The sequence below is a fragment of the Camelus dromedarius genome, chromosome 11 (genome assembly GCF_036321535.1).
Source record: "Camelus dromedarius isolate mCamDro1 chromosome 11, mCamDro1.pat, whole genome shotgun sequence".
Classification (NCBI taxonomy): Eukaryota; Metazoa; Chordata; class Mammalia; order Artiodactyla; family Camelidae; genus Camelus; species Camelus dromedarius.
Genome location: NC_087446.1, coordinates 4676385 through 4699461, shown reverse-complemented (window position 1 = coordinate 4699461; position 23077 = coordinate 4676385). Strand labels below are relative to the sequence as shown.

Here is a 23077-nt window from a genome sequence, read left to right as displayed (position 1 = left end):
TCCATGAAACAGGGGGCATGACGGCAAAGTAACATGGGTTGTTGACTGTGCAATGTTGGGCAAATGCCTAACTTCCCTGCGTGCGTTGCCGTGGAAAAACTCCAGGCAGGACACAGAGGTCAAGGGAATCCTAGGCACTCCACAAGGGCTCCGAGAATCGTCTAGGGCTGAGCCTCCGGGACCCCCACCCTCCTGCATGGCCCACCCCACCCCCCAGCACCCAGCGCGTGTTATCGCAAGTTTTACTTAGAAGTGAAACTTCGAAATGGAAACTTCGAATCAGTATCATTAACTGAAAAATCTCCTCCACTTGCCATGAATTGAAGACATCACGCAAAAACCTGCGGGAAATCAAAGCAAAGACATTAACTTCTATTTAGATGCCCAAATCGGCAGCTCTTACTTTTTCCCTGATTTACGGGGTGAAAAGGAACAGGAAGAGAGCTGTTCCGCTCCGGGACACCCACTACCGTCATCTGAACTACCGAAAACTCTCTGAAAACCTCTCTCTACCGTCCGCCGAGCGCAGGCCCACCCCTCCCCTGCGCCCGGGCCCCCATTGGGCCGCGTGGTCCGAGGTGGGCGGGGCCGGCGGGGCTGACGTCGCGCCGGGAATACCTGCGCGGCACTTGGAGGCCCGGCTGAGAGCGCTAGCGGGCGCGAGGCGGATCAGCTGCGCCCTGGGACCCGGCACCCCCGACCCGCCGCCGCGATGTACGACCTCGAGCGCGACTGGAGCCTGTCCTTCTCCGGCTGCGGGTTCCTAGGCTTCTACCACGTCGGGGTGACCCACTGCCTGAGCGAGCGCGTCCCGCACCTGATCCGCAACGCGCCCAAGTTTTTCGGTTCCTCGGCCGGGGCGCTGCACTGCGCCACCTTCCTCTCCGGGATCCCAGTGGGTACGTCCGGGCCGGCGGGATGGGGCGCGCGGTGGAGCCGGGATTGGACACAGGCTGCGGGTACAGCTGCTGTTTCCCCAGACGGTTGCCTCCTACAGTGCACCCTTTCGCCTCGCTCCGGGCAGCTCCGTTGCCATGCGTGGCAGCGAGGCTCGCCGGGTGGACCGCTCTTCTGAGCGTGGGAACCCCGAGAGGATCCCCTCCCCAACTTCCTTTTGGGTCCCGGGCTTGAAGGAAGCCCTCCAACCCGGGACTGAGCTCCAGGTCGTCTCGGGGCGACTGGGACGAGGGAGCGCGACGCGGAGTTCGGAGGGAAGCAGATTTGCTCTGGGTCCGACCAGCAGGGGGCTTTATCCAGTGTCCCAGGGTGGGTGCCGCTTCCCGCTGGGGACTACAGGGACTGGAGACATCCCGCCCTGGGCGCTTTTGATCTCCGCCCAGCCCTCCGGGGGCTGAATGCCTCACAGGCAGAGGGCAGCTTGCAGGTTTGGAGTAGAACGGGGTCCGGGACAGGTGGTTTGTGGTGGGAGGACCGGGGAGGAGAGGTAGAAAAGTTGTCTCCTCACCTCTTTTCCCGGTGTTTGAGACCCTTCCTAGGGGGCTGGAGGGGATCCCTGGGCATCCCCATCCCACCCTCTCCCCCGCCACAGCCCTGCTCAGTACAGTGGAAATGAAGTCCTGTGCATATGAATCTCGTCCTAATGAAGCATCTCTCCGTGTGGGTGCCTGTGGGAGGGGGGACTGGGGCTGGTGGCCAGCTGGCCTGAGTTATGTAGCGTCCTTGACCTGGGGTTCTGAGCCAGGAGGCAGGGCCTGGAGCAAGTGGGAGCATGGAGCTGTCGGCACCCAAAGGCCTTGGGACGGGACATAATGCACCTTTAGCATCAGCCTCTGTTTATCTGGGCTTCCTTAACAGTTTACTCTTTGCTCTACCCAGGGAGTACTGTGTTGGACACTTCCAGCAGAAGTGACTTTGTTCCTGGTGGTCAGGAATCCCCTGCCAATCAGCACAGCCCTGCCATTGGATAGGATCAGTGAGCAGACCCTGGGCTGATCAAGAGGTGGAGATTAGGAGAGGCCACCCTGGCTGCCTTCCCCATTGAGGAAGGGAAGAGCAAAGGGCAGGAAATATGACCTTAGGGAGGATCAGACTGGCCACATGGCCAGTCTACACACCTTGGGCTTTAAAAGCCAAACCTTATGTACCAAGGTTGTGACATGGAGACATCCACATGATCAAATGTTTAATTGGGACTGGATTCAAATGCACTGACCCCAGCACCTGATGTACACTGACTCCAGTGTAGAGGGGTTGCTACCAGGCAGAGGACAGGTGCAGCCTGGAGCTGTGCCCTACCGGGAGTGGCTCGGGACCACCAGTCTCTGCAAAGTGGGTCTGGAGGTTTTGGCAAGAGCGGCTCCCCAGGTTCTGGGAGCCCCAGGTTTCTGCTTTAACTGCCTGTCTCACTTGGGGACCACCAGGGAGCAGATCCCAGGGCCTGTGACCTGGGCAGGACTCCTGAGAGCGCCTCTAAACCAGGCAGGAAAGAGTGGCAGAACCAGCCATCTGTGTGCAAAACATCGTCCCTTCTGCCTGGGCTCAGTGGGGCCACAAGTGCAGGGATAGCTGAATGGAAGGCAGAGGTGGGTCAGGACCTGCTGATATGTGTCTGGCCTTCTGCATCCCAGGATTTATGAGTGACCAGGTCTCTAGCTGGGACAGGTACTCCTGCATGTCAGGGCAGTGCTGATGAGCCGGAGGGGGACCAGGCCGGTGAGTGGGGCCGGACGGAGCGTGAGAGTGCCCTGGGCCCACTAGACAGGCTGGTTGTTCTGGCATTAGTTATTAGGTGCTGCCTTTGGGTTGAGCACCTGCCGATTGTAGTGTATCAAATACTCACTGTCTCCAAAAATAGGTAAGGAAACATCAAACATACAGTCTGTCTCACAGACAGCAAACAGACTCATGGTTATCGGAGGGTAAAGGGGGTGGGAAGAGATAAATCAGGAGTTCAAAATTTGCACCTCTGGGGGAGTGATGGAAATGTTAGCTATCTTGATTGTGGCGGTGGTTTCATAGGCGTGTACATCTATCAGAATTCATCAAATTGTACATCTGAAATACGTGCAGTTTGCTGTCCAGAAATTATACCCACAACCTTGTAAACTGACTATACCTCAATTAATAAAAAAAAAAAGAAATTGCACCACAGTAAAGTTGTTTAAAGAAAAAACCCACACCGTCTGAGCCTTAGGCAGTGAAGTGACTTATTTCAGTCACTCGGCTAATAAGAGATGGAGGCAGGATTCAAACTCACGCCCAATGTGGCACTTGCTCTTTGCAGCATTAGGCCCGCTCGTACTGACGCTCCGATGCTGTGAGCACCTGGCTTCGGGCCTTGATGGTGCGGAGGGGGCTCCCCTGGGCCTCTGGAGGCTCGTTCCTGTGGCCAGGGCCTAGAGCAGCGCTAACCAATAGAAATATGGGTAGTTTCTATTTCCTAGTAGCCACATGGAAAAAGGAAATGACCTAAATGAAATTAATTTCACTTATCCCAATAGAGCCAAAGTATCATTTTCACATCTAGTCAATACAACACAGTATTAATGAGATTTTTTACTTTTTTGTATGTATGCTAACGCACTGAAGCCGGTGTGTCTCCGACCCGTCTCCGTTTGGACTAGCTACATCCCGGGCTCAGGAGCCGCCTGGGGTTGCGGGCTCAGGTGGTTCCGCCTGGAGGAAGGTTGATAGCTTTCATGCCCTCAGGTTTCCGGTCTTGCACAGAGCATGCCCATCTCCAGGGTGGTCCATTCCTTTGGGTGTTTGTCTCCTCCTCCCCACACCCACCCAGACCAGACGCTGCAGATACTCAAGGACCTCGTCCTGCACACCAGGAGCCGGAACATCAGCATCCTGCCCCCGTCCTTCAATCTGATCAAGTGCATCCAAGACAGTCTGCACAGACACCTCCCGGACAACGTGCACCGGCTCCTCTCCGGCAGGCTGTTCATCTCGCTCACCAGAGTGTCCGATGGAGAAAATGTGCTGGTGTCAGATTTTCAGTCCAAAGACGAAGTCATAGATGTAAGCAGTTTGCTTATTTGGGTGTTGTCAAGTAAGAAAGCCATTTCATTGTGAAAGTGACGCAGAGGGGGCTGTCTAGTGTCAGCCAGCTGCCTCATTCGTTTCTTAAGATACAAAAGAACCTGGTTGCCCACGTTGCCGGTTTGCTTCCTGCAGTAGGGTGACACAAACTCCACGTGCATCCCGTGGTGCAGTCCAGAGCATATACCAACCCTGAGTGTTCCAGGACAGTTTCAGTTTTAAATCACATTTCCCCATCCTTCAAGACTTGGCTCATGACCTCTTGATCTAGGGACCTCTTCCCATGTGTGTCCCTCCTCCCAACGATGCCCGTTCCTTCATGAGGACCCCTCCAGTGAAGCCCCCCGAGGGTAGCAGCATGTCTTATTTGCCCAGAGAAGACCGGGAGCAATAACAAAATACCACTTCATTTGGCCAGTGCCTTTGTGAGATTTATTTGGACATGACTTCACTTAACACAGGGCTATGCAAGCTAGCAGCCTGGCATGTAGCGCCAGCAGCTTCTCAGTCACCAGTGTCGTCTCCCACTTACCCTTGTTTCCGGAAGCTTTTTTCTAGACAGCCATCACCAGTATGTTCCCACACGCGTCCTTTCTCCCACTGCATCAGCATCATACCTGCTTGATGCTCTTGCACGGTGGGATCCAGGTGTGGTCCCTGGACCGGCAGAATCTGCATCACCTGGGAGCTTGTTAGAAGGGCAGACCCTCAGGGGTGGGGCGCAGAGTCTGGTTCGACAAGCTTTCCAGGTGATTCTGCTGAAGATCCGTATTTGCCAAGCCCTGATCTGGCCCCTTTCCATTCAGTCAGGGAGTCCAGGACTCTTGGTCCTGCCGCGGTGGCCCGGGGTGAGCCTTGCAGCAGCAGGGACAGGCAGCTGAAGTCTGCAGACAGCGCTGTCAAATAATACATACTTGGGCCTGAAACAGTAAGGGTGCAGTTTGGTTCATCGTCGCTGAACCACTTATTGAAGCACCGTCCCTGCGCGTAGAGCATTTTCAGGCTTCTTGCCCTTCTCCCTTGGAGGCGGCTTAGAAAGGCCCAGGGGGATTTAAAAAAAAAAAAAAAAAAGCAGACTGTTCTTAACTGTGGTTTCGCTCTCTCTTGTCTTCACAGGCTTTGATTTGTTCGTCCTTCATTCCTTTCTTCTTTGGCTTCATCCCTCCCTCCTTCAGAGGCGTGGTAAGTCCTTTTTTGAACCATGTGTGCACAACTCCTACCTGTGTGGTGCTGGGCTCAGGCACCCTGGGACCCTGGGACCTGAGGACCTCTCTCTGAACTCAGAGCCCTTTGCCTCAGGCTTCAGACAGAGATCCCATAGCTGCCCCCGCTCCCTGCCCCACTTCCAGGCTCCCTGGTCAGCAAAACTAACTTCCTGTAGAATCATTATCTGGCTGCCATAAGGTGAGCTGTTCATGTAATCTTCACATGAGCACCGAAATAGGTGCCCAGTGGGCTGGTTAAAGTATCACATGCTTAAGAGTCAGTTACTTACTTAGGGTAGAGCTTTATTCTTCGGGGATGAGAGTTTCAGTCCTCTCTGGGTCTGACTCAGTCCTTTTTAGCTCGTGGCTCTGGGCAGAAGCTGCCAACAGGGCTGCCGTTCGGTTACGTTCAACTAATCTGCAGACCCACATGGTTAATTGTGAGCCCTGCCTCCAGTGGAGAAACAGAACTTGAGGTACTTGTTCTGCAAGCTCTGGACGAGATGCTGGGTTGTGGTAGACCACCTGGCAGCCTCCCCCCAGGCAGCGGTTGTCAACCAGAGATGACTGTGTCCCCAACCCTGGAACATCTGGTGATGTCTGGAAACAGTTTAGGTGGTCACAACTGTTGGCGAGAAGACATGACACCCCAGTGTCTCGGAGCAGGGAGCAGGCAGGCACTTCAGAAGCCCGTCCGGTTCACCCTTTAAGAGCACCGCTGTCCTCACGTTGCTGGGCGAGTTACAAAGGCAGGCTACCTGCAGCCTCACTCATGCCCCAGAGCGGCCCCGCAACAGGCACAGAATTGTCCCTATTTACAGATGGGACAACTGAGGCCTGGAGCGATGAAGTGGCCACCCCAAATCTTTATACCTCTGCCTGGCAGGCAAACCTGGAATCAAGTCCCTTTCCCCACACGAGGTAGCTGGGCCACCTGGGACACATTTCTTCACCTCTCTGAGACTGAACTGCAAAACGAGGCTGAATAATAGTGCAGGGTCACAGCGCTGTTGTTGGAATGACATGCGATGATGCAGTGAAGTCTCAGCACGGAGCCTGGCCCGTGTAAGCCTTTGGTAAATGTGGGACACTTTGTCATTGTTGTCCTTAATGTCTTTCCACGTCCCCCTGGTGGCTCCAGCCACAGTACACAGTCACCCACCGTGTGTACTCAGACGCAACCTGCTGAAAATTAGAACAGACTGTTCTTAGGGTTCCACAAACTCAGAACGTTGTGAAGTTTGGAGCAGAGGGAAAATTCTGTATGACAGAGGAGTAACTGGGCTTGAAGATGTCCCTGGAGTGAAAAACAGTCACCTGCTTCCTCCCTCCTCAGTCTTAGCTAAAGATCCCTGACACTGTGTCCCATTTCCCTTTCTGCCAGTGCGGTTTTTGATGCCTTCCTACCTCCTCCCTAGGATTGTCGGGCAACGATTTAGGAGACATTGCTATGTCCACACCTCTAGTCATTTTGGGACTCCAGGCAAAACTCTCTTAATAGCTAAGGCATGGCTGAACATGCCTGGTTATTTTCTGGCCTTGTTTTAGGCCAAAGTGTGTCCTGAGATTTCTTCCTTTGGAAAGACTGGCCAGGGAAGGTCTTCCAGTTGTGGTATTTGAAGGCCCCCCCTCTGTGGGGAGTGACGGCTGGGCTGTGACGGTCATGGGTTTAGGAATCATTCTAGACGTTGGTTTCATAGGTGCAGGCTTGGTCCAAACGGTACCAGAGACTGCCTGCCCCAGCCTGGCCATGGGCACTAATGTTATTTAAGGATATGGATACAGGAAAACTGATTCTCACAGTACTTACCCCAAATGCCTCCTTGTTGTGGGATAAGATGTCGGTTTCTGAGGGCTGTCCAAGTCCCCCAGGTCCCTGTGTCATTTCAGTCTCCAGTGCTGGTTCTCACTTCCAAGTTGTGGACAGAGACAGAATCACAGGTTAAGTGTCTTGTCCCAGATTTCTCAAGTAGCAAGAGGCCTCTGGAATGAAGCCTGTGGCCAACCATCTGTCTCCTGTAGGACCTGGTCTACATTACACTCTGTCCCCGTTGCACACAGCGTCCCTGGCAAATGGTTTCTTGATGTGAATTACATGGGCACGCCTACGGGTGCCCACTTGGGCTGAGGACTTGGCCACCACAACCTGGGCCAGATGCCAGCCTCCGTCTGCCTTTTGGCCAGGCACTTTTTGTGTAGTGCGTAAACTACACAACAGCATGTAACAACCCTGAGTGGCCCTGGCCTGGTCCAGAAATGCTCAGTAAGGATTTGGTGAGTGATTCCAAAGCCCTGTCCTCCTACTGTGTCCACCTGCGGCTCTGAGAAGCCTCTGCCCATAATCTGAAACACACAGAAAACACCAGGCTTCTGACAGTGTGTCCTTTCTGCACCCCCCTTAACAGAGATATGTGGATGGAGGAATGACTGACATCTTACCTTTCCTTGATACCAAAACGACCATCACTGTGTCCCCCTTCTATGGGGAGAGTGACATCTGCCCTAAAGTCAAGTCCACGAACTTCCTTCACGTGGACTTCACCACGCTGAGTCTGCGCTGCTGCTCAGAGAATGCCTACCTGCTGTACCAGACGCTGTTCCCGCCAGATCTCAGCGTAAGAGAAGCTGTGTGTTCTGGGGGTGCTGTTCTCCTTTGCATCCCTATTTGCCAGGGGACCCACCAGTTCTCTGAACGAACCTACCAACAGAAACAGACCCCATCATTAAATTGGAGCTCAGTGCTGCCTGCTCTGGTCACTGGAATCCCCTGGGGACATTTACAGTGCTGCTGCTCAGATCCCACGTCAGGGCTATGGCTTAAGAAACTGATGCAGGAAAAAGAATGTGGGGAGAGAGGAGGGCCAGTCCCAGGCCTCAGCTGAGTCCCTAGGATGCACCCCACCAAGTGTGGGTCCTCGGCTTTGTGCAGGAAAGAATCAAAGAGCGAGCCACAGTTGAGTAAAAGTAGATTTACTCAGAGAGATGCACACTCCATAGACAGAGTGCAGGCTGTCTCAGAAGGCAAGAGAAAGGCCATGAGGTGTGAGGGTTGTTAGTTTTTATGGTAACTTGCTATGCTCACAAGTGGGAGGGTTATTCCAGCTGCCCTGGGGAGGGGGCTGGGATTCCCAGGAGCTGGGCCACTGCCCACTCTTTGACCTTTCAAGGTCAGCCTTGCAAGTGTGATGGCACCTGAGGGAGAGCCATTGACCATGTTAATATATTGCAATAAGCGTATGATGAAGCTCAAGGTCTCCTGGAAGTCAAATCTCCTGCCACCTCGGGCCTCAAGGCCAGCTGGGAGTTGAATCTCCGCCATCTTGGTGTTAACTGCTGTGTCATTCCTTGAATGGCTGTGCTCTGCCCCTTTTCCTTCTGTTTCAAAGAGGCAGCCTGGGCAGCAGGATTTTTTTTTTTTTTAAATTACCCTGATGATTCCTATTTGCGGCTGTGGTTAAGGCTGCATTTGGTGATTTAACCTTTTTTGGTTTTTGGTGGTGGTTGTGGCTAGTGGGCCTCACCGCCCTCACGTGGTGAGGAAATCGGCAGGGAAAGGAGGCTGTGCAGGACTGGTTTGTACACAGAAGAGCAGAAGAAGCAGCTATCACTGGCTCAGGACAAGGAGATCAGGCCCCGGGATTTCTTAGGGTGGAGACTCATCTGGGACCAGGGGAGCCCGCAGAAACCAGCACCCATCATGCTGAGGTGCCAGCAAGGGGTCCGAGGACGCAGGGTTGTTCGAGCCGAGCCCTGGGGAGCACAGAGCTGGGCCCAGCCCCGCTGCAGCTGTGCACACAGCAGAAGCTCGGAGCTTGGAGTCTGCAGTCAACTGCCCTGATTTGTTCACAGGTGCTTGGAGCAATATGCCTTCAAGGCTATTTAGACGCGGCCAGGTTCTTGGAAGAGAACGGTAGGTGTGGCGCTGGTCGGAGGAGGGCATAGACATGCCCTTTTCACGAGCTTTCTGTCTGCACTCTTGGTAAACGGGGGAGTGAGGCTGGCTCTAAAACCCAGTGCCCTGCACCTTCACCCAGTGTCTTGCTCAGCTCTCTCCTTAGCCCCGTGAGACAGGAAATCTTTGCCCCACTTCACAGTGGGGGAGACGGAGAGGCAGCCAAGGGCCCCGCTCCACTCCCTGGGAGGTCAGGCTGGGCTCTGAATCCCGGCTGTCACAGCCCCAGGGCTCACCCTCCCTCTGCAGCGTCACTCACCTGTCTACGTGCTGAAGGCAGTCGTTTGTTATCCTTTTCTCCTTGAACTATTGTAAACCTCTAGTTTAACAAGGAAGGAAGATAAACAGGGATTCTGGGCTTGGGCCTCGTGTGAAGCAGTCAGAATCGTTGCTTCCAGCCAGGTGCGGGCCGTGCCCACCAGCCCAGCTGTCTGTCCTGGAGCAAGTTCCTGCCTTTGAGCCCTGCTGGCTTATCCAGGCTGCAGGAGCTGGGCTCTCAAAATGTCAGAGTGGACCCAACATTAGGTGTGTTTGGGGCTCTTTTCCTTTGATACTAAAAGTTGGTTCATGCATTGGTCCTCTGAATTTGTCTTTGACCAAGACCAAGGAGATGGTGTGGTTACTAGTAGTGGAGCACCTGGCAGCCTCCCCCCAGGGCAGCGGTTGTCAACCAGAGATGACTGTGTCCCCAACCCCGGAACATCTGGTGATGTCTGGAAACAGTTTAGGTGGTCACAACTGTTGGCGAGAAGACATGACACCCCAGTGTCTCGGAGCAGGGAGCAGGCAGGCACTTCAGAAGCCCGTCCGGTTCACCCTTTAAGAGCACCGCTGTCCTCACGTTGCTGGGCGAGTTACAAAGGCAGGCTACCTGCAGCCTCACTCATGCCCCAGAGCGGCCCCGCAACAGGCACAGAATTGTCCCTATTTACAGATGGGACAACTGAGGCCTGGAGCGATGAAGTGGCCACCCCAAATCTTTATACCTCTGCCTGGCAGGCAAACCTGGAATCAAGTCCCTTTCCCCACACGAGGTAGCTGGGCCACCTGGGACACATTTCTTCACCTCTCTGAGACTGAATTGCAAAACGAGGCTGAATAATAGTGCAGGGTCACAGCGCTGTTGTTGGAATGACATGCGATGATGCAGTGAAGTCTCAGCACGGAGCCTGGCCCGTGTAAGCCTTTGGTAAATGTGGGACACTTTGTCATTGTTGTCCTTAATGTCTTTCCATGTCCCCCAGGCGGCTCCAGCCACGGTACGTGCACAGTCACCCACCGTGTGTACTCAGACGCAACCTGCTGAAAATTAGAACAGACTGTTCTTAGGGTTCCACAAACTCAGAAAGTTGTGAAGTTCGGAGCAGAGGGAAAATTCTGTATGACAGAGGAGTAACTGGGCTTGAAGATGTCCCTGGAGTGAAAAACAGTCACCTGCTTCCTCCCTCCTCAGTCTTAGCTAAAGATCTCTGACACTGTGTCCCATTTCCCTTTCTGCCAGTGCGGTTTTTGATGCCTTCCTACCTCCTCCCTAGGATTGTTGGGCAACGATTTAGGAGACACTGCTATGTCCACACCTCTAGTCATTTTGGGACTCCAGGCAAAACTCTCTTAATAGCTAAGGCATGGCTGAACATGCCTGGTTATTTTCTGGCCTTGTTTTAGGCCAAAGTGTGTCCTGAGATTTCTTCCTTTGGAAAGACTGGCCAGGGAAGGTCTTCCAGTTGTGGTATTTGAAGGCCCCCCCTCTGTGGGGAGTGACGGCTGGGCCGTGACGGTCATGGGTTTGGGAATCATTCTAGATGTTGGTTTCGTAGGTGCAGGCTTGGTCCAAACGGTACCAGAAAATGTAACTTGTGTAACTGGAGTAATGGGTGTGGGGGTGGGGGACAGAGAGGAGAGGGGCAGGAATGGCGATCAGTGAAGAGTGGAGGGGCAAGGCCGGGCCCACAGCAATAGGGAGCTGTGGAGGGCTGCCGAACCAGGAGTGAGGGCAGTCAGAGGAGAGCTCTGGAAGGTCCCCTCGCTGCAGTGCAGAGAGGGTGAGAGCAGCATCCAGGAGGCCAAGAAGGCAGCCGTAGGCTTGGCTGGGGTCGGGGCAGCAGAGGTGGCGGAAGGAGCCCAAGGGAACAGGACCTGGGGGTGACCAATCAGAGATTCAGGAGGGGGAAGACTCAGGGATGAAGTCCTGGGCTCTGGCTTCTGCCGTGGGGACAGGGTGGCTGTGGGAGGAGAGGGTTCTGCTCATGGCTCAGTGCTCTTGCGGGGCCGTGGGTTCTGCAGGAAAGCTGGTGTGCCCTGTGTGTGATGTATGGGTGTGCGATACCCAGGTGCATTTTTGGGTGGTTGTGCAAGAGGCACAATGATGTCAAAGTCTGAGGTTCTGAAGAGCAGTCTGGAATGGGGGTGGAGTTGGGGGGCAATCTGCGAATATATAATGGTGATAGATCTTATAGAAGTTACTAGGTGCCTTTGGATAAGCCATCTCCCCTCCCTGGGCCTCTGTTTCCACATCTGTAGCAAAGGCATTTGGATTAAATGATGTCCAGGCAATTGTCAGTCATTCTAAGGACTGGCATGTGGGTGGGTGTTGGCAGCATGGGGGCTGGGTTTGGGTTTAATGATCTAAGCGAGGTCCTCCCTCGGCCAGGCTGGCCTCCTGCAGAGGACAAGTCAGGGTGAGACAGGTGTGCTCTGGGAACAGAGTCCTTGAAACTTTAAGGGAAAAATGAAGTCCCAGAGGGTGAGCTGTGTGTCTAACAGAGGCTGGAGAGATCTGGGGGAGTGTAACTGGGACGTGTAACCTGGGAGCAAGGTGTGGGCATCCCAGAGCCATGCCTGGTCTTTTAACCTGAGATAGGAAGCAGTTGTGGGCATCCGAAACTACCCGTCCCGCTGCCCCGAGCCAGCCTGCCAATTCTGAGCAGGAACCACTCCTTCTATCAGCTACTGCACACTGACACCTAGGGCAGTGGTGCACAAACTCCCTTACCTAATGCTTCTTTCAAGGCCGTGTGATGGAAGGGTACCACCTTTGACATCAGACCTACATTTGAATCGCGCCCTGCCACGTACTGGCTGTGTGGCTTTGGAAGAATTTCTTAACCTCTCTGTGCTTCTGAGTCCTCAGTTGAAAAGCGGAGACGATGATGATGGTAGCAATTGAACAGCTGCCACAGGGCCTGGAATGCTGACTTAACCAGCGGTTCAGTTATTATAAATGGGTTATAATCCTTATCTTTCAACCTCATGAATCCCATGTGGCCACAGAGCCCACACAACCAGAGCCCCCACTTTCTCCCTGCTAGGAATGCCTGCCCTTGGGGATCCCTGCCTTGTCCTAGTAACTGGCCTGCCGCTTCCCGGGTTTGGTGGGCAGGTGGGTGGGTGAGTGATGACCTCGCTGCCTGAATTCACCTGATGGGTTTGTTTCCATGTCCTTCGGAGGCATCTGTGTCAGGCCCCAGCCATGCCTGAATGCATCCTTGGGAGAGTCGGAAGTCCCTGAGCTCCCCGGGGAACCTGTGAGCCTGGAGACTTCCCCCGGGGTGGCCGCCTGGGAGGCGAGGCCCCAGGGAGACGAGCTGCTGGACCACCTGTGCCTCGGCATCCTGCACTGGGATGAGAGCCTCCTGGAGACCCTGTCGCCCAAGTTCCTGATAGGTGCTGGCTCTCCGGGGAGGGGAGGTGGACAGCAGAGGAGGCTGTTCTCTGTGACCCCGCAAGAGGCGGAAAGGGTGGTTTTCCTGTGTGTTAGAGGGAGGTAATGCCGCCCTGTGGGAAGAGATGGGGTGGAACAACCATAGCAGGCCCACCGGGGCCCCCACCTCCCAGCACAGGCCTCCTGTCCACCTGGGTCCTGGCTCAGTCTCCCTTCCCAGGGGGTCACGGCCAGAGGAAAACAAACTCCAGCTGAGCTTTGAGTTAACCTGCAGTGCCCTCTGCTCCCAAGGTCCAGGCACACCAGATTTCGGGGGACTCTGGGGGTGGCCTGTTCTTTGAGAACACCATTCTCTGCCTGTCCACCCATCTCAAAGCCGTCACTCTAGAAGGGCCCTCCTAATTTCTCCCTCCCCCCAAACCACAGTTTTGAACCTTCTTTGAAGCTGGTGCATTTGATCGGGTCATCAGCTATCTGATGGACAGATGTGTGCACCATCCAGCTCTCAGTCACTTGGGGACATTTGGGGAAATTCAAAGATGAACTGGATCCCATTTCTTGCCCCTGAGGCACTTACACCGTAGGAGTTGCACTAACCGGCAGCTGCCCAGGTTAATGTGATTTGAGGCATCACGATGCCATTACAAAGGGGAAGTAGAAGGCTAGGAGATTCCAGGCCGAAGAGATGGAATCCAGCTGAAGGTGCAAAGCAGAGCTTCTGAAGTCGGTGTAGGGGGTGTTTTGAGCAGTTAAGCCTCCTGAGATAGTCAGTTTAAAAGAGAGCCGTTCACTAGGACCCTGTACCCAGTAGGCGATCAAAGGGCTATTTGGGCACATTCCCCATTTGATCTCATTTGTGAAAGCTGCTTTTTCCGCTGCCAGGATCTATTTCACAGAAATTCCAAGCACTATGTGGGGAAGATAGGCTGATTTTTATGCTGGTGGGAGACAAGATGTCTAAATTGTATTTTCAGCACTGAGAGAAGCAGTTAGAAAGCAAGATGGGTTCATAAGCAAGATCTGCAACTCCTTCCCTGTTAGGGTGATGTCCTACATGATGCTGCCCTGTACGCTGCCCATGGAGTCTGCGATTGCTGTGGTCCAGAGGTGAGTGTTTCAGGTGACTTTGTGTCTGTGTAGAACGCCCCCGAAAGGTGCCTCACCGGTGAGCCCCAGCCCGTCCCACCTCCTCTTCATTGCTGTGCTAGGTTTGTCCCTTCTTCTAGGTCTGCACTTGTACTTGGGGAGTTCATTCATGCTGTGCTGGGAGGGATCCGAGGCAAACGTCTGTGCCTGCTTTATTTCTGCGTATTGTTCCCCTCGGCCCTCTTCAGATTCACTTTGGGTTTACTTTCCTTTTAGCAAATATGTCCTTCAGTCCATCTTTTAAAGTCCAAACCATCCTTCAAAATCCAGCTCAGTTCTCTGGCTTTCATGAACCTTCCCAGGTCCCTTCCTGGCTCTACTCAACTAGCCACCTGCTCCCACACGGCCTTGCCCTGCATCGAGGTCTGTTTCTGCATTTCCCGAAGCCCGAGGCGTGGGGTCCTTTTGTGCTGTGGAGGGCTGCAGTCAGGCCTCCTTAGCTGCTTCCTCTGCTGGGCTCACATGTGCTGCTGGGCGGGACATGTCGACCCCAGGATGCTCTGCATCGGTGGCCACAGATGGGTCAGATCCTGGAAAACCAAGGCCTTTTCCTTTTACTTCTATGTTCAGCTTTCCCGAGTCAAAAGCGGCCTTCCTTTGCTTAGGGGTTTTAGGCAGGCTTGTCTTCGGGAATTTCTCAGATTGGGGTTAGAAGTGACCCTGGTGGTTTACCTGGACCCGGTGGTATTGTTGTAAGATACCTCCCTTTGGTTTGGTTTTTGTTTTGTTCTTTTTGCTTCGGCCCGTCTCTGTGCTCACATGATGTGTTGTCTCTCTGTTTTATTCCCCCAGACTGGTGATGTGGCTTCCACACGTGCCTGACGACATCCAGTGGCTGCAGTGGGCGGCGTCCCGGGTTTGCTCCCGAGTGGTGGCGTACCTACTCCCCACTTCCAGGTAAACAACGTGCCTATGGGTGTGTGTGTCCCACAGGCACCCTCCTATCTGCTCAGGCCTCACATGCCATTCTAGAAATGTCTTTGGGCCCCAGTAGGTGGCAAGGAGTTTATCCTGTATCACAGGGGACACTGTCTTACCAGGGACAGCTGAGCCAATCAGAGGTGCCAGTGCCTCTGCTGAAAGATAGTCAAGACTTAGCTGCACAGGGCACGGTGAAGCCCGGGGAGGGGCGAGGAGGCGTGTCCACTGAGCCCAGTTTTGATGGCGGAAGAGAGAGCTGGACGATGAAGCAGAGGAAGGGCAGGTCCCTACAGGTGCAGGTCAGCGAGCGTCAGAGAGCACTGGTTGCCTAGGGGAAGTAGCTGGGGATGCCGGCAGCACAGGGAGTAGGTGGGGCATGGAGAGGTGGGGCCCCAATTGGGGGCGAGGTGCCTGTTAATGCAGATTCCCGTCTAACCTCAGACTTGCTGAACCACAGTCCCTCGGGAAGGAACTCGGCAATCTGTGTGCTTCCCATGGTCTGGATGCTGCTGCTACTTTTGGGGTTCTGAAAACTAACTCAGCAAGCAGAGCCTTGTTCCAGTCACAAGGGCTGGACCTTACCCTGAACATCGTGGGTCTCGGCCTCCTCCCGTTCGTTGGGGGGGGTGCTCCTCTCCTCACGGGGCGTCCATGAGGCTTTGGGGAGCCCCTAGCACATTACCAGACACGTGGGGGCACTCGGGAGACAAGGCCACAGCTGTTAGTGCTGTCAGCAGACATGGAAGGGTTTAAAGCAGGCTGTGGAAGGACCCAGTGTGCACTGGGAAGTGGCCACGTGGAGGCGGCGGGGTCACCCGTGAGGGGGCAGCTGCGCTGGCCCAGCAAGGAGCAGGTCTTGCTCTCAAGAGATGCTTTAGGACTGAGAGGCTTCCAGAGGCTCTGGGCCAAAAGGAGGTGTCGGTTGTGAGCCCTGGTGCCTGCCCATCCTCCAGGGAGTGGGGCAGGAGGCGGCGGCCTGGGGGACGGCCGTGCGGGCTGCAGTAGCGCGCCCTGGCAGGTGAGCTGGTTTGTGTGGAGGAAACGGATGGGCTCCTCTGTGCCCGTGAATAGCCAGTGCAAGGTGTCCAGGTGGCTGGGAGGGCCACAGGTTTTGGAGGCCCGGGATGGTGACAGCAGCCCTGGGGGCTGAGGCAGTTGTGGTCTGGGGCTGGGCCACCCCGCAGGTCCCAAAGCATGTGGCGGTGTGCTTGGCATCCCTGGCAGTGTCCATTCGTCCTCCCTGACACTGAAGACTTCAGGGCAGCAGGTCAGTGGCTGACTTAGAATTCATCTGTTTCAGATCCCAAACACCAGTGAGGGACCAACAGCCTGACTGCCACAAACCAGAACATGATGGGCACCCCTGGCCTCTGTGCTCCTCCTAGGACCCAGACGCCCGCCCTGTGGACTGTCCAGCAGAGGCCGAAGCTGACCTCTGTGATATATAGAAAATGGCCTCTGTGATGAATTTATTGAAACCAAAAGCAATATATTTGTTTCACAAATAGCTGGGATGCCACTTTGGGTGTAGGGTGTAGGAGGTGGTCCAGGGCTTAAGGAAGCCTAATGTGTATGCATCGGAGGTGGGCTCCAACGGTTGGGAAACTGCATGAGGAAGACCAGCATGGAGGGTCCGCCACCAACTCGCCTTTCAGCCCGCTCAGCTGTCCCGGTGAAAGTTCCTAAATGGCCAGAGTTTGGGCTGGGGGGACCTTGTGGCTGGGGGCTGGGCTGTCCTTTGTGCATCTTGGGGGTTGGAAGGAAGAGAAAAGTGTGATCCCATCTCTCTGTATAGGAAGCAGTCAGTGCAGGGCAAGGGGGGTGCCATCCTCCCAAGGACACCCCTGGCCAGGGGTCATTGAAAGACAGGAACTTATTTATATTCTAGGACATCTTTTACACCTAAATATGTGATAAAGAGTTTTACATAAAATAGAAGGAAATTTTATCTGTTGAATTATGTATTATGGGAATCAGTGAGATGTGAATGGAATAAGCCTTTAAAAAAAATCCAGCACAGAAGATGGCACCCCCAGGTCCTCAACTGGCCTTCTCCCTGTCGTCCATGCCCCCACAGCTTGAATGGAGTCGAGCAGGAGGCGGGACCCACCTCCTCTCCGGTGCGGTACTCTGTGGGCACGCACAGCGCAGTGTGACCGCAGGTGAACTGTGTGTGTCTGTTTTTCTTATTTATGCATTCGAGGATAACCCAAAGCAAATAAACAGTGATAAGCTCAAAATCCCAAACGTTGGCACAGAAAGCTGCAACTCTCACCCACATCTTGGAGATGTCCTGGAGTCGAAGAACAGGCAGGTTCAGGCAAAGCACCCCACTGCGAGGGCATCCCCTTTAGAGGGGAAGGTGGTTCTGGGTCTAGACTCTACGTGAACACCTAGAAGGCAGGGAGTGCTTGTGAAAATACAGGGTCATCACACAGTGCAGAGGAGCCCCGCTCGGGGGCTCCTGGCCGTCTCCTTGCGTTTCCGGGGGCCTCCTGTTGTGGTAGTGCTTGCTCCCCAGGTGAGGCGAGGGGGGTGGGCGGGGGACTCGCCCAGCCACTCGGCCACAAAACAAAGAGCTGGCCTCAGTGGGGGAGGCCACACGTGCCTGACACCCACCTGGACTCCCGGTGACACACCCTCATGCCTGCCCTGGCGCCAGACTCTCAGGTTTCCCAACTGCCTTTGCTGTCAGAACCACAGCATAGGCCTAAACACACACAACGCACTTCAGCAGTATTTCGCAATAACCCGTGTATTTCCGTTTAGACAGACACTGTACCCTGGTTCTGTGATCGTTACAAGGAAAGAAGTATGTTAAACGGCTGATAGGCTTTCACAGGACTTATTTTCTTACTACTTTTTGCAATTATTCAACCTTCTTATAATGAGCATGTTTTACAATTTTTAAAAAATGTGCATGAAGACAAGGAAGTCTGGTACTTTCTCAAGAAATGGCCAAGGCTCTCCTCCCACCTGTGCCTTAAATGCTACCCCGACTCCTCCTCTTTGGCTGGGCCCAGAAGTCACCCCCCCACATCCCCACCCCCCGACCAAGGCCAGATCTTTGGAATACTCCGCTATCAGCAATGCTCAGAGTGCAGTCTACTGAATGCCAGGGAGCAGCAGTCTATTTGGTAAACAGACAGCAAAACTTGATGCAAAGCATGAGCCCAGTCTTGTTAAGCGAATAAAATGTGTGAGCGTGCACACCTATAGAACAGAGACGGAAAGAATCTGTGCCAAAACACAGCGCTTCCCATCATGCCATTATTCATGATTATATTTTTTGTTAAATTTCTATGTATTACTATCGTCAGAAAATAATTCATAATACATGTGATTTTTAAAGCGCTTTTCCTTGTCTCTGCATCCTTTGCAAGGAGCCACAGTTTTGCTTTCCTTCCCTCACAGCCAAGCTCCTTTAAACTCTCCTGCCAGCCCCCACCACCAAGGTTTACGGTCCCACTGCCCTAGTTGGCCCTGCCAGGCTAGGTGGCCTCCACATGCTCTGTCCTGGACACTGAGGGCCAGACCGCCCCCCTTCCCAGATCCCTCTTCCTCTGGGACCCTGGACTCTGCGACTCCAGCCTGGGTACCAGGCTCTTCCCCAAGGATCGGATGTGCCTGCTCTGCCAAGTGCGCACAGCCACTCGTGGGAGGCCTGGCTCACACACCTGGAGGACCCCGGGTCTGGCTTGGGTGAGGACCCACTCACCCCTCTACCTACCCCTGGCTGGCTGCCCAACAAAATCCGAGGAACCAAGATGCACCCTCTCCTCCAGCTGGTCCCGATCCCGCTGTCTCCACCTCCACTTACTATCTCTGGAGACTGGCCCCTGGTCAGCACCCCACACTGCCATGGGCCACAGCAACAACTTCCTGGCAGGGTCTGGCGGCCTGCACCTGCCTCAGGCCCAGACCTGGTCATTCCCTCCCACACCGCCAGCACAGAGAAGCTGCCGTCCTCCTGCCTCCCCAGGCCACACCCTCCCGCACATTTCTTCCACAGTACCACCAGCAGCTCGGACCTGGTCCTTGTCACCCTGCCGCACACCCTGGGCCTCCGCCTCGTGCAAGCACCCGGTGCTCTGTCCTCTCACTGGCCCACCTTTGCTCCTCAGATGTCAGGGGCTGGGGAGACGGGTGATGGAGGCGAGCCCCACACCTCAGGGAGAGGAATAAAGAGACAGGCCACAGCCCCAGGGAGGCCACACCATGGGGTGCCTCAAACTAAGAGTCAGGGTGACCTGAGTGGGGACCCATGAAGACCCAGCACCCCTTCCTTGTGGCCTCTGAGACTTGGGGTTTCATGTTACGAAGGGAACCGTTGTAGTCACTAAACTGCATTTCTCCATCTGGGGGGCCAGATCAGCACTTCATAAACCACGTGTTCTGGAACACTGGTGTCCCCACAGATGTCACCAGGTGACTCCATCAGTTAGCACAGGCCGGCTTATGCTGTGCTTGCCAAAGACTCCCCGACCCCCAGAAGGTTTACTTCTCACTCGTACTACGTGCCCGGCAGACCTGTCCCAGCCTCGGGAGGGTTGGGGTCAGGGTGGGGAAGAATATGGTGCTCAAAGGTTTCCATCCAGAAGTGCCACCTCTCCCTTCAGCCCCTAATTGTTGACCAAAGATAGTCACACGGCTGGGGGCGTCGGAATGCAATTCTACCCTTTGCCCAAAAGAGGAACACCAGAAATTCTGGTGAACAGCACCACTGAGAGCCGCAGAAAACTTAAAAAACCAAGACCAAAAAGTCTTTACAACAGAAGAAATTCAGGAAATACTGGATTAAAGAAAGAGAAACAGGCATACATGCTGCAGGATTTCTCAGAGCCTTTAATGCTCACGTACACAGCGACTGCCAGGGATGGTGTGTTTGAGGGCAAACCTGTGACTGTGCTCCGGAGGTGTCCTCTGTCACCCTGTACACAACAGGCTCTCAAGTACTTGCGTCAGGGCTCTCCTTGCATCCTGCAGGTCAACCTCATGATGTACCTTTTAGAGGAAGCTTACTCGAGAGAACAAGGAGGAAATGCTAGGTTACTCAGTTTGCGGTGTGCCAGGCCCGCGCTTTATTCATGAAGTCCATTCCATTTTGCCTCAAGAACTGCTATCCTCATTTTACAGATGAGAAAAATGAGGTTCATGGAACCAGCAGAATGGATTGTGACTGTGTCCCAATTGTGTGATTTGTGCTTAAAATTTGCTCAGTCTCTTTGGAAATCTCTGTCCAAGTTTTCACACCCAAATCAGCCTTTGAGTCTGAGCTGGAGGTCAGCGAGACCCACAAAGGGTCTCATTTTGGTAGCCAGAGGCAGGTTTCCTGGGCCCCAAGAGCTGGGCGTGAGGGCACTGAGCCCAGGGCACGCGGTGTCTTGCCTGGTAACAGCTGGGCACTGTTTTGAATTTCTCTCACTCAGATACCTGGTAAGCAGCCTGTTATGTACGCCCCACCCACTTCTAAAACTGCCCAAAGAGGGGAATCCAGGCTCAGAAGGCTTCTGAGCCATCATCCACTTCGCCTCCTCTCCCCAGTCCCTGGAAAATGTGGGCATTACTCAGAGGTGGCCAAGAGCCAGATGGTGGGAGGGAGGGAGCCATGTCACACTCTCCCGTGTTTGGGTCCCACCTGGATATAGGGTAAGTCACTCACTCTCTAGGCCTCAGTTTCATCCTCTAAAAAAGCCCACCTTCCTGCGATGGTTAAATAAGACCATTTATGAAAAGCGCATGGCACGTGGGTATAGGGACAGCTAGTCCTTGCAGGGGGTGCTCCCTCTGGGCCAGGCACAGCTTTACATCTATTAACTCACTGACCCCTCAGAACAAGCCTATAAGGCAGGTACCAGTACTACCCACACTTTACAAGAGGAAACTGACTCAGAGAGGTACGTGCCTTGCTAAAGGCCACACAGCTTAGTAGTGGCAGAAAAATGGCTGAACCCAGCCAGCAGGTCTATCAAGCCAGCTCTCACAAACACTAAGTAGGAGCTAACCTGATTGCGATCCCCTGGCAGGTGGAGCTCCAAAATGCGCTCAAAAGCCTGCAACACCCAGGACCCTGTTACTTCCTAGTGTGAAATATAAACCAATTTAAAAAAATCTTTTGTAGAACTGGCAGAATCCTTAGCAATCTCATCCCATTATTTTACAGTGGAGAAGAGTGACAAGAGGATGTGACCTGCCTGGGTCGACAGCTAATGTATAGCCCCTTTCGTCCTCAGCTCGCAGCCCATGCTTTCCTTCTGCCTCTTGAATCCATGCCCAGTCCCAGAAGTCTCTCCCCCGGAGGCCTGGCCCTGCACACCTTTCCCCTTTCCCGGAGGCTGTCGTGCCTGTCTTGTATCACTGCTCTGTATCCTCGTCCTGCACTGCTTGCCGATGCCCTGCCTCTGCCTCTTCCCCACTTCCCCACTGCTGTGCACTCCTTCCGCCCGTTTCTGGCCAAGTTTCTTATAAGCAGGTTAGCAGACCTCTGTCTTCAAAGACTTTAGTTACTAGTGATGAAGTAAGACATGGATACAAAGTCTTTTTTTAAATGAGGGATTCTTAAATCTAGTGGGCAAGAAACAGCACCCCCCACCCCCCGCCCTGACAACAACAGAGTCAATCTAGCAGGCAGAAGAATTCCCTGGCATACTTTTCAGAAATTCAGATCTCCAGATTCTACTTTCCAGAGGTTGACTCAGTAGGTCAGGGCTGAGACCCAGGGAAGTGCATTTTTAATAAGCGGTGTCTGTCTAACCTAGCCTACAGTAGGGGAGCAGTAATTCAGCAAATATTCACCGAGACCCTGCATCATGCCAGGCACTGTGCTAGCCTCTGGGCTCATGGAGTGAACCAGACGGACTGGACTCCACCTCCCGGGAGCGACAGTCCAACTGGGAAGACCGACAAGGGGTGCAGTGAAGGAAAGAGAGAGGTCTGGAAGGAACTAACTTCTTTCCAGGCAAGAAGGGGAATGTGGTCTTAATATTTACCCCAGAGATGCTGGAGGATTAGGGTGCTGCTACTTAAATGGAACAGGGTGTCAGTGTCTCTAGGAAGGGGTGGAAACCTGAGTCCACGTGATACTGAAAATCCTTCTCTCATTGTCTCTGATTTGTTTCTCTCAATGCATTTACCACAACGTGACTGTTATTTACCATATATTGTCTTTTAAGGGGGTAAAGCTGTTTCCACCACGGAAACGAAGCCCCGGGGCTCTTGCTCTCAGATGTGAATGGCCCCCCTGCGAAGCCCTGGGTGACACTCACTGACATTTATTGGTTGCGGCTGGAAGAATAATGGTCATTTACTCACTGCTCACTAAGTGCCCTGCCCTGTGCTAGGCATTCTGTGTCTCACGCGTGAGACTTTTAATCCATCCCTGCGAAATACATAAGACTGTCACCTTTATTCTGGCAACGAGGAGCCTGAGCCCCAGAGGTTTCAGTGACTTAAAGGGCCCGTGCGGCCAGCAGGAGAGGAGCAGGGCGCCAATTCGGATTTGGGCAGCTCCAGACGCTGAGTGAGACTACGGCCGCGGCCGGCCGTGGGAGGTCCGCGCGTCGCGGGGGCGTGGGCATACGCACCGCACTCACCCGGACGAGGTGTCGGGAGGGTTAAGGGAGAGACATGGGTGAAGCCCCGGCGCACCCACCACCTGGTCCGGTCTCTCCCAGGGGCAACTCCGGGGCCAGCTTCCAGCGGACTCTCACGCAGGCCAGCCCACCACGAGACAGCAGCTTCGCGGGCACCATTGAACGCTCGGCGCTTGAGACATCTTTGGGTCACAGGCCTTCCCGGCGTCCGCATGAACATCCGGGTCACGGACTCTTAGGGGCCAATGAGCGGAGGCATCGCGAGCCAGGGGGCGGGGAGAAGGCGGGGCATCATGGCCTCCCCCAATTCTCCGCGTCCGGGGGCTTGTGGGTGTTGCACCGACGTGTAGTTCCGCCACCGAGCACCCGCCCTCTGCCCTCATCAGCCGAACCTTGGTGGGGCCCAGCCAGCTCTGGGAGGCGGCGGCCAGAGAGGGAGCCATGGGGACGGTGCACGCCCGGGTAAGAGGCCCAGCGACCCGCGAGCTGCGTGACCTCTGGGCGGGCGCCGCGGGGAGACGCTCTCGCGGCTGCGCTTATGGTGCCCTGGGGAGGGTGCGGCGGGGTCCGGAGGCGGGAGCCGAACCCGGCC

General features: G+C 54.5%; 2 protein-coding genes and 1 long non-coding RNA gene across 3 annotated transcripts in view; 2 read left to right on the top strand and 1 right to left on the bottom strand.

Annotated features, from left to right (window-relative positions):
• Positions 1 to 646: 646 nt before the first annotated feature.
• PNPLA3 (patatin like phospholipase domain containing 3) lies at positions 647 to 18242 on the top strand. Its single transcript, XM_010983452.3, has 9 exons — positions 647 to 899; positions 3755 to 3987; positions 5125 to 5190; positions 7619 to 7828; positions 9063 to 9123; positions 12613 to 12828; positions 13801 to 13933; positions 14765 to 14869; positions 16194 to 18242. Exons 1-9 carry the CDS (start codon positions 713 to 715, stop codon positions 16276 to 16278), a joined length of 1296 nt encoding a protein of 431 aa, XP_010981754.1. The 5' UTR covers positions 647 to 712; the 3' UTR covers positions 16279 to 18242.
• A 1476-nt stretch (positions 18243 to 19718) lies between these two features.
• On the bottom strand, positions 19719 to 22684 carry LOC116156529 (uncharacterized). Its single transcript, XR_010383090.1, has 2 exons — positions 22486 to 22684; positions 19719 to 19910 (listed from the first exon to the last, which is right to left on the bottom strand). It is a non-coding gene; the product is annotated as an uncharacterized LOC116156529 (long non-coding RNA).
• Positions 22685 to 22753: 69 nt separating this feature from the next.
• Positions 22754 to 23077, top strand: part of SAMM50 (SAMM50 sorting and assembly machinery component) — a 30805-nt gene continuing 30481 nt past the window's right edge. Inside the window, exon 1 of the mRNA XM_031463404.2 lies at positions 22754 to 22947. Coding sequence (XP_031319264.1) covers positions 22927 to 22947 — 21 coding nt within the window. The 5' untranslated portion in view covers positions 22754 to 22926. The remainder of the gene's footprint in view (positions 22948 to 23077) is intronic.